The sequence below is a fragment of the Oncorhynchus mykiss genome, chromosome 32 (assembly GCF_013265735.2).
Source record: "Oncorhynchus mykiss isolate Arlee chromosome 32, USDA_OmykA_1.1, whole genome shotgun sequence".
In the NCBI taxonomy this organism is placed as follows: domain Eukaryota; kingdom Metazoa; phylum Chordata; class Actinopteri; order Salmoniformes; family Salmonidae; genus Oncorhynchus; species Oncorhynchus mykiss.
In genome coordinates, this window is record NC_050572.1 from 39,244,042 (window position 1) to 39,254,628 (window position 10,587).

The following is a 10,587-nucleotide window of genomic DNA, read 5'->3' on the forward strand; positions in this document are numbered from 1 at the left end:
CGCGCTCTGCACGCTTAAACCAAGCAAGACATAAAACAAAGAAGGGAGTTCGGCGACCAGATTGAATCAACCTCTGAAGGAGGGAGGGGGGATAGAGTAAACAGAGAGGACCAGGTAACGGTACCCAACCTCAGAGACAAAATGCAAAGGAAAATCAAAGTAGCTGCAAACAGTTTATTTTCACAGGGTCAGCAGAGAACTGAATAGTAACGTTATCTATTTTCTTCTGTAAGTATCGACTACTATAGCAAACAGTTACATCTGAAATGGACCGTAAAATTGCAGACTTCTCTGGGACGTGGAAAATGAAAACTTCTGAAAACTTTGAAGAACTCCTGAAAGCACTGGGTGAGCATTTTCATACTGTTATGAACATGGACGTAGCCTTTTGGTTATTATAACTAACATTCCAATGTCTTAATGCACTCTATATATAAATATGTTTGTAGTAGACATGTCTGTAAATGTATCGACTCTTTGATATAGTCTCAGATTATCATAAATTCTACAAATCACTGTTGCACATATTTATGCAATTGCAATTATGATTATTTTTATTATCTATGGAGCCCAAACCTTTTGGTCAAGCATCCCACTCTGGGCTATGGGTGAAATGTTAAACCAGCTTGGTCTGTGGCCGCACACACCCCTCAAGTGTTTCTTCTCCTCTGTGCATGTGTTTGGATTTATGGGTAATTATGAGCTAGCCATATTATTTCTAATAAATATCTTGCTTGATCTATTGTTTTAAAAGTCCCTGGTTATCTTTTTTGAGGCACCCGTCCACCTACACACTCAGTCACCTACACGCACATGCACACACACTGAAAGGTCACGAGGGCCAGTCAGTGGCATCCATTAAAATGTAAAGACAAATAACCCGTGGAGGAATGTTATATTTGACCTAGTTATTACCCATTCCTCATGAAATTGCTCTTTGGAGGGATATATTTCAGGGGGCCCATTTCAGGGGCCCCTGAAAGCAGTTCAAAGAGCAATTTCGCTCCAGGCAAAAAATAAACTTTCAAATGAGAAGGTTTGTCAGATTTTTATTTAGGAATAAGAATGTTAATTTGAATAGGCGAGAGGAATGAAATTCAGTCAGATTATTCATTCATTTAGTTGAGTAACATCCTGTTAATTGTATGAAAGTCTATGCTAATCATCCCTTAAAGGTTGAATGAATGAGAGCTCTGTCTGAGATCAAACCCTCCCCTCTGATGTCTTTCCCACTACCCATAAAATAATGGTTATGAATGATGGCTGTGATATGACTTTTCATCAATAGATGCATCCCAAATAGCACTGTATTCCCTATATGTATATATTCAAAAGCCCCATAGGGCCCTGTTCAAAAGTAGTGCACTATGTAATGAATAGGGTGCCATTTAGGATGCATTCAAGGTCTCCATTCTCCATCTACTCCTGTGATACCTTATTGGTCCCCTATGACCAGGTGTGAACGTGTTTATCAGGAAGATAGCCGTGGCTGCAGCCTCCCGGCCTGCAGTAGAGATCACCCAGCAGGGAGAGAGCCTCTCCATCCAGACCTCCACCAGCGTACGCACCACCCATGTCTCCTTCACGTGGGACAGTCCTTCAATGAGACCACAGTGGATGGACGCCTTTGCACGGTAATACTCCATTTCCACACTCTTCATCATCTTCATCTCTACATATGTTGCATGAAATATTTTTGTTACCATATGTGCATATTTTGCCAGGACTCAGTGTATGAAATCAGGGGTCTGTATAAGCATGTGGAAATAATCTGTGTGTAACTTGATAGTTGTTCTTGGTAATGGTTTACTATTCTTATTTTTTTATATGGTTTGTAGAGGGCAGCAAACATACCGTCTAACAGACTTGAGGAAGCAGTAACATGCTGCAACAGTACTGAGTACCAAATGAGAAGCCTCAGGGTCACACACAGATCTACTGTGTCTTTCTATCTAACCACTTCACTACAACATGCAGTGTCATTCATCTATTAAATCCTTGCTTGGCCTTCCTCCTATGATCTCCAGAGTACCCCTCGCTGGGAGACAGATAGCAAGATCAGCTGTGAGCAGATTTTTCAGAAAGGGGAGGGCCCTAAGACTGCATGGACCCGTGAAGTGACCAATGATGGTGAACTGATTTTGGTAAAGAGTCCATTTTTATTGCCTATAAACGGTAATCCTACTCCTGTATTTGCATGTTAGGCTTTAACTGTAAATGGGGGAAAATATATGTGTTTGATTTATCAGAGTTTTGTATTAATTTAGTTATAATTTTCTTTCAGATAATGAGCGCTGGGGATGTCGTGTGCACCAGAGTGTATCAACGAGAATGAAAACTTTCAAGACTGTCAAACGTTTCATTTTGTGCCTCTTTTTTCACTTTTCTTCATTTCTACCTGTTCTGTTTGCTTATTTAATCTGCCAGTCATTCAGATTGTGGTTAACAAGACGTCAGTGGTGTGCTTTTTGTCAGACAGAGTTTGACTGCTGTGAAAGCCTTGTGTCAGTTTATTTTGATGTTGTGTCCATTTTTATGTTCTCGTATTAGCTTATGGTATCATTCTTCCTACACAACCAAAGCTGTATTCATTCTCAGTATACCGCATGAAAACCCATCCATATTTTTGTTCCATTTTTTTTTTTACCAAAGCAACTGTAAACCATCCTCAAAATGTTGTTAAAACAATTACAAATTGCTCATGTATTTCCAAAACCTGATTTTATTAGCTTTCTGATTTAAACCGAGACCATATCCATCACCGCTGTTCTGACTTTCTCTCTCTCCATACCACCTCCTTTCAACTTCTCCTATCCTCTGCCTAAGATCTTTGTTTGCATCCCTCATTTGTTTTCCATCCCTCCCTGCCACTTCCATGCCACTTGGCCTCTTTGGCAAGTAGCCTAACGGTTAATTGCGCTGGGCTAGTAACCAAATGGTTGCTGGTTCAAATCCCCGAGCCAGCAATGTGGAAAAATCAGCCATTCTGCCCTTGAGCAAGGCAGTTAACCCCCAACGACAACTGCTGCCTTTCTCTCCTACACACCCTTTTCTCTATGTGCTCTCATCCCTTACCATTTTGTTCAGTAAAGTTTTTATACTCCAAGAGAGAATACATATTTTATGAACAACATTTTATACTCCCCAAATGAGAGACATTTGGCAAGAACAAGGGGAAAAAACAGGAGCGGTAGGGAAAGAATGAGCGAGTGAGGGACAATAACAAAATCATTTCATATTGAGAACGGTGCTATTCCCTCCGCTCTCCTTCCCAGCTGTACCTACTTACAGTATGAGCTCAATAAAAGGTTCCCCACCCCCTCTTCCCTGGACTCGGCCGGCACCCAGTTATCAAAGGGTAAAATGACTGCCTCTGATTTGTGTGAAGACGCTTGTAGCTGCTCTCCGACTCTCCCACGCACCTCTGAACTGGACAGCCGAAACAAAATACAGTCACACTTACATTAACACATACTTGGGAGGACGGTTCAGTTCTTAGAAAATAATGGACTGAAGAATGGATTGAACAGTGCAGGATCTCTCGTGCACTTCCTGAGGAGAGAGAATGCTTACTCTGTCCATAGGCAGTGATGGTTTTTCCAGATTTGCAGACGGTGTGCCAAGGGTCCCAAATCGCAGCCTATTGCCTATATAGGGCTCTGGTCATAAGTAGTGAAGAATGTAGGGAATAGAGTCCCATTTTGAACGCAGACATGCCCTCTGAGGTCCTCCTCAGATTTACTCACTGTGCTGAGCCAGCATCAGGTTTCCTGGGCTTCATTTCTCCAAACTGTGTGTTTTCTCAATAAACTCACTGGGTAAGTGAGTGAGTGAATGAATGAAGTGAGAGTGAGTTATATAACCTGAGGTGCATAGCTCCCATTTCAAACAGACAGTTCAGTCAAAAGTGTTGATGCATTCATCCAAACTTAATTAATCCATACTGTAACTGATATGCGTATATGTATATATTTTTTTAAACGGTCCTTCCGCTCTGGTCTGAAAATTAGTTTGCTTCGTTTGGCCGGGTGGCCAACTCTAGGAAGAGTCTTGGTGGTTCCAAACTTTTCTCATTTAAGAATGATAAGAGGCCACTGTGTTCTTGGGGACATTCAATGCTGCCAACATTTTTTTATACCCTTCCCCAGATCTGTGTTGAGACACAATTTTGTCTCGGAGCTCTACGGACAATTCCTTCGAACTCATGGCTTGGTTTTTGCTCTGTCAACTGTGGGACCTTATATAGACAGGTGTGTGCCATTCCAAATCATGTCCAATCAATTGAATTTACTACAGGTGGACTCCAATCAAGTTGTAGAAACATCTCAAGGATTAACAATGAAAACAGGATGCAACTGAGCTCAATTTCGAGTCTCACAGCAAAGGGTCTGAATACTTATAAGGTACTTCTGGTTTTTATTTTTAATACATTTGCAAAAATGTCTAAAAACCTGTTTTCACTTTGTCATTATGGGGTATTGTGTGTAGAGAAATGGGGAACAATTTCAAAGATTTTACTGAGTTAAAGTTTATTTAAGGAAATCAGTCAATTGAAAGAAATTCATTAGGCCCTAGTCTATAGATATCACATGACTGGGAATACAGAGATGCATCTGTTGGTCGTGGATAGCTTAAAAAAAGGTAGGGGCATGGATCAGAAAACCAGTCAGTAGCTGGTGTGACCACCATTAAAGAGCAGCAGTAAAATAACAATAGCGAGACTATATACAGGGGGGGGGGGGGGGGGGGGACACCGGTACAGGATCAATGTGCGGGGGCACAGGTTAGTTGAGGTAATATGCACATGTAGGTATGGTTATTAAAGTGACTATGCATAGATGATAACAAGATAACAACAGAGAGGAGCAACGGTGTAAAAGAGGGGAGGGGCAATGCAAATAGTCTGGTAAGCCATTTGATTAGATGTTCAGGAGTCTTATGGCTTGGGCGTAGAATCTGTTTAGAAGCCTCTTGGACCTAGACTTGGCACTCCGGTACCGCTTTCCATGCGGTAGCAGAGAGAACACTCTATGAGTAGGGTGGCTGGAGTCTTTGACAATTTTTAGGGCCTTCCTTTGACACCACCTGTTATAGAGGTCCTGGATGGCAGGAAGCTTGGCCCCAGTGGTGTACTGGGCCGTTCACACTACCCGCTGTAGTGCCTTGCGGTCGGAGGCCGAGCAGTTGCCATACCAGGCGATGATGCAACCAGTCAGGATGCTCTCGATGGTGCAGCTGTAGAACTTTTTGAGGATCTGAGGACCAATGCCAAATCTTCAGGGGTCTCTTGAGGGGGACACCAAGGAACTTGAATCCTTCAACCTACTAAATGGGTGTATATTACAAAGTGTATTTCAAATCTATATATCAATGTATGTTAAATGTAATCACAATATATATCAAAAGCATCAGAAAATGTATTTAATGTATTTCAAAATACATTTTGAAATACATTAAATAATATATTTTCTGATTAATTTACTGATATATTTGGTAAATATATATTTCGGATACATTTGGAAATGTTTAGTGAAATCATATTGTAACAAAATGGTCGCTGTTATCACATGCACAGTGAGGCAAAAAAGTATTTAGTCAGCCACCAATTGTGCAAGTTCTCCCACTTAAAAAGATGAGAGAGGCCTGTAATTTTCATCATAGGTACACTTCAACTATGACAGACAAAATGAGAAAAAAAATCCAGAAAATCACATTGTAGGATTTTTAATGAATTTATTTGCAAATTATGGTGGAAAATAATATTTTCAATAATACATTTTTTTCTCATTTTGTCTGTCATAGTTGAAGTGTACCTATGATGAAAATTACAGGCCTCTCTCATCTTTTTAAGTGGGAGAACTTGCACAATTGGTGCAATACTTTTTTGCCCCACTGTATGTCAATCTTATTAAGACTGCAAAACTGACAACATACAAGCTTAACCTTTAATCACAGAACACAACATAACACATTAACTGGTATGATCATTTGTGGGAAGCCAAAAAGCACTAAGCCAAAGCCATAACCCCAACAAGCCAAGTCTTCTAATAGGCTGCTGCATTTTCATTGTACTTGACTCATACCAAAAACATACCAAACGTAGTAACATACATTTAAAATATTTAAATTACAACAAAAATACTACAAAACATTATACTACAAACATTACACATTATCGGTCAAGTAGTGACTCCATTTCGTTCATGTGCTTATGCCAAATAAACAAACTAACTTGACGAGAGCGTTGCAACCAATGTCCAACGGGCAGAACTTAACGTGTATTGGGTTGTTCCATGAAATTAATGCCTTTTGTGTCACTTTGATATGTTAAGTAGAAATTATGCACCAATATTGAATTTTAAAAGCCTGTTATATTAAATAAAGTACCTTTTACTATAGACCACATGGAGAATTCAATAAATCTGATGTCCAATATGAATAAAGACTTGCTAAGATTTGACATTATCACATGTCCCTCCATGCACCCTCTGTGACTTCTAGGAAGTGTTGTGTCTTTGGCTATGCCGGATTAAGTGATATGACATGCTATTCCATAAAATAATTTATCCGTAATTAATATTACCTGATTGAGCTAATCATGTAAATGTAATTAACTAGAGAGTCGGGGCCCACAAAATAATTTTTATAGAGCTGTTATCTTCCGAATAAACTCTTAAAGACCTAGTAATATTTTACCTCAATATTAATCGTCACCTTAATTCAGTCTCATCTGAAAGTTGTAAATTCTTGGTTATCTTCACGAACCCTGGCTAACAAGTTGAATCAGCAATACAAAATTGGGTTTAATTATTGATTTACTAAATACCTAACTAATCACACAGAATTACACATACACATAATTAATCATAACTTGATTACAAATTACGTCATAAAGGAAAACGCCCCTAGCGGGTGGAACAGATATGACAGCTTGTTACAGAAAAGAAAAGGGGCTGGGTTTGAGTGAAAGAGTGGGAAGACTGAGGAACAAAGGAAGAAGCTGTGCTATCGTAAATACAGTAACTTATGCATTCTAAATTACCGCCCATTTGGAAAAGGAAAATGCAATAAATATTTAGCTGCGCTTCAGTAGGTTGGTGGTAGATGGAAGGCCGTGTTGCCAAACCGAGTCCTTTGAAGAATGTCTCTGGTGGTCAATTGGATACGTTGTAGTAACGTCGTTTTGTGATAGACGGAATACTCTGTCAGTTCCTTCCTAACCCTAGTTTGCAGCTGATGTTGCCAACTCAACGGCTAGGAGGTATCACTTTTGTAGTGAATAAGAGTTCAAAGTTCATACCATTCGCAACCAAAGCTCACGCTGATGTTGGTTTCGTTCAGTAGTTATTATCTGAACCATTCTGACATCGGACCGTCGTCCTCACATCCTCGGAACAGGAGGTTACATTTTCGTCAAGGGCTTATATAGTGGAGTGAGAAAAGGGGTGTGTTTCATAGTTTAAAACCTATGTCTCTTCACGTGGGCGGGCCACTGAGTCAGGCCTAATTCACTCATGAAAACCCAATTCTCACATTTTAGAAGCTAAAATCACATTTCATCCCATCACAAATAATTTCATATTCAAACATTTAAATTGAACAACAATTCCATGTGAATCCGATAACTTTGATGTGTAGACTTTACACTGTAGAGTTTATGTCATCTTATCATTGATGAGAATGTCTCAGATGACAACCGAACTGACATCATATTCATTAAATACCACTGCATATGTTCAATTGGTCGGATTACCAGAATATAGTTCATTTACCCCCACCTTCTGATGTTCCGAGAATCTCTATGTTAACCAAGGGAGTTTAAAATGTAACATCAGTAGGGTAGAGAGAGGAAAAAGGGGGAGAGGTATTTATGACTGTCATAAACCTACCCCTAGGCCAACATCATGACAGAAGATTTTAACCCACTAACCCCCTCAAAGGTTTCACCATTGTAAAGACTTAGTTATTTCATTGCTTTGACATAGTTATTTCTGAAGATTATTATTTATTTATTTCATTACTGGCTAACGTTAGTATTCAGCTAACCACGGTTTGTGGTCATCAGCTATCCTTTAATCTATCGGCAGTTTAGTACAACGCAACCCAGACCAGAACATGCCGGACCTATTTTTCCCTCCATATCCCCGGATTTCAACCGCGAGCTCTAGACATTTACACCTGGATCTCGCAACTAGCTAGCTGCTATCCGTGTGACTATTGGCTTACGTCGATCCCGGAGCAAACATCAATTATTCCGGAGCTAGGCACCTGAAGAGTTCCATCAGCCACTCCTGGGGTACAATCACCTATCCGTACCCGTTTTACTGCCAATGCGGAGCCCCACCGGGCCTTCACAACTGGACTACCGACGTTATCTGCCCGAGGGAGTTATCCAACTGGCCCCTCTGTCGCGATGTTACCTGAACGCCCATCTGCGGCCCATTAATCATTAGCTGTCTTATCGGCTGCTATCAGAATAGGTCTACCGGACAATTTTTGTTGGGTCACTATAACTATATCTATTTTGCCAATTGGATTGATCCCCTCTACCACACGGAACACCATTAATCTACCGACAGAAACGCACGAGGTGGCTAAAAACAGACCTCCATCCTATGCTAGCTTGCTATCGATGGCCCGGCTAGCTGTCTGAATCGCCGTGACCCCAACCAACCTCACTACTCACTGGACCCTTATGATCACTCAACTAAGCATGCTTCTCCTTAATGTCAATATGCCATGTCCATTGCTGTTCTGGTTAGTGTTTATTGGCTTATTTCACTGTAGAGCCTCTAGCTCTGCTCACTATACCTTATCCAACCTTTCAGTTCCACCACCCACACATGCGATGACATCACCTGGTTTCAATGATGTTTCTAGAGACAATATCTCTCTCATCATCACTCAATACCTAGGTTTAGCTCCACTGTATTCACATCCTACCATACCTTTGTCTGTACATTATACCTTGAAGCTATTTTATCGCACCCAGAAACCTCCTTTTAGACTCTGTTCCAGACGACCAATTCTCATTGCTTTTAGCCATACCCTTATCCTACTCCTCCTCTGTTCCTGTGGTGATGTAGAGGTGAATCCAGGCCCTGCAGTGCCTGGCTCCACTCCTATTCCCCAGGCGCTCTCTTTTGAGGACTTACGTAACCGTAATAGCCTTGGTTTCATGCATGTTAACATTAGAAGCCTCCTCCTTAAGTTTGTTTTATTCATTGCTTTAGCACACTCTGCCAACCCAGATGTTCTAGCCGTGTCTGAATCCTGGCTTAGGAAGACCACCAAAAATTCAGAAATGTTCATCCCTAACTACAACATTTTCAAACAAGATAGAACGGCCAAAGGGGGTGGTGTTGCAATCTACTGCAAAGATAGCCTGCAGAGTTCTGTCCTACTATCCAGGTCTGTACCCAAAAACTTTGAACTTCTACTTTTAAAAATCCACCTCTCTAAAAACAAGTCTCTCACCGTTGCCGCCTGCTATAGACCACGCTATGCCCCCAGCTGTGCTCTGGACACCATATGTGAACTGATTGCCACCCATGTATCTTCAGAGCTCGTGCTGCTAGGCGACCAAAACTGGAACATGCTTAACACCTCAGCCCTCCTACAATCTAAGCTTGATGCCCTCAATCTCACACAAATTATCAATGAACCTACCAGGTACCACCCCAAAGCCGTAAACACGGGCACCCTCATAGATATCATCCTAACCAACTTGCCCTCTAAATACACATCTGCTCTCTTCAACCAAGGTCTCAGCGATCACTGCCTCATTGCCTGCATCCGTAATGGGTCAGCAGTCAAACGACCTCCACTCATCACTGTCAAACGCTCCCTGAAACACTTCAGCGAGCAGGCCTTTCTAATCGACCGGGGTATCCTGGAAGGATATTGATCTCATAGTAGAGGATGCCTGTTTTTTATATTTTTATGCCTTCCTCACCATCTTAAATAAGCATGCCCCATTCAAGAAATTTAGAACCAACCCTTAACCAACACAAAAACATCCTATGGCATTCTGCATTAGCATCGAACAGCCCCCGTGATATGCAACTTTTCAGGGAAGCTAGAAACCAATATACACAGGCAGTTAGAAAAGCCAAGGCTAGCTTTTTCAAGCAGAAATTTGCTTCCTGCAACACAAACTCAAAAAAGTTCTGGGACACTGTAAAGTCCATGGAGAATAAGAACACCTCCTCCCAGCTGCCCACTGCACTGAAGATAGGAAACACTGTCACCACCGATAAATCCACTATAATTGAGAATTTCAATCAGCATTTTTCTACGGTTGGCCATGCTTTCCACCTGGCTACTCCTACCCCGGTCAACAGCACTGCACACCCCACAGCAACTCGCCCAAGCATTCCCCATTTCTCTTTCTCCCAAATCCAGTCAGCTGATGTTCTGAAAGAGCTGCAAAATCTGGAACCCTACAAATCAGCTGGGCTAGACAATATGGACCCTGTCATTCTAAAATTATTGTTGCCACCCCTATTACTAGCCTGTTCAACCTCTCTTTCGTGTCATCTGAGATTCCCAAAGATTGGAAAGCAGCTGTGGTCATCCCCCTCTTCA

At 41.3% G+C, this 10,587-nt stretch overlaps 1 protein-coding gene across 1 annotated transcript; it reads left to right on the plus strand.

The window, feature by feature from the left end:
• Positions 1-2,759, plus strand: crabp2b (cellular retinoic acid binding protein 2, b). Its single transcript, XM_021560664.2, is given in 5 exon segments — positions 1-348; positions 1,457-1,582; positions 1,585-1,634; positions 2,028-2,144; positions 2,285-2,759. Coding segments are annotated over 5 exon segments (426 nt in total). The 5' UTR covers positions 1-266; the 3' UTR covers positions 2,336-2,759.
• Positions 2,760-10,587: the final 7,828 nt, after the last annotated feature.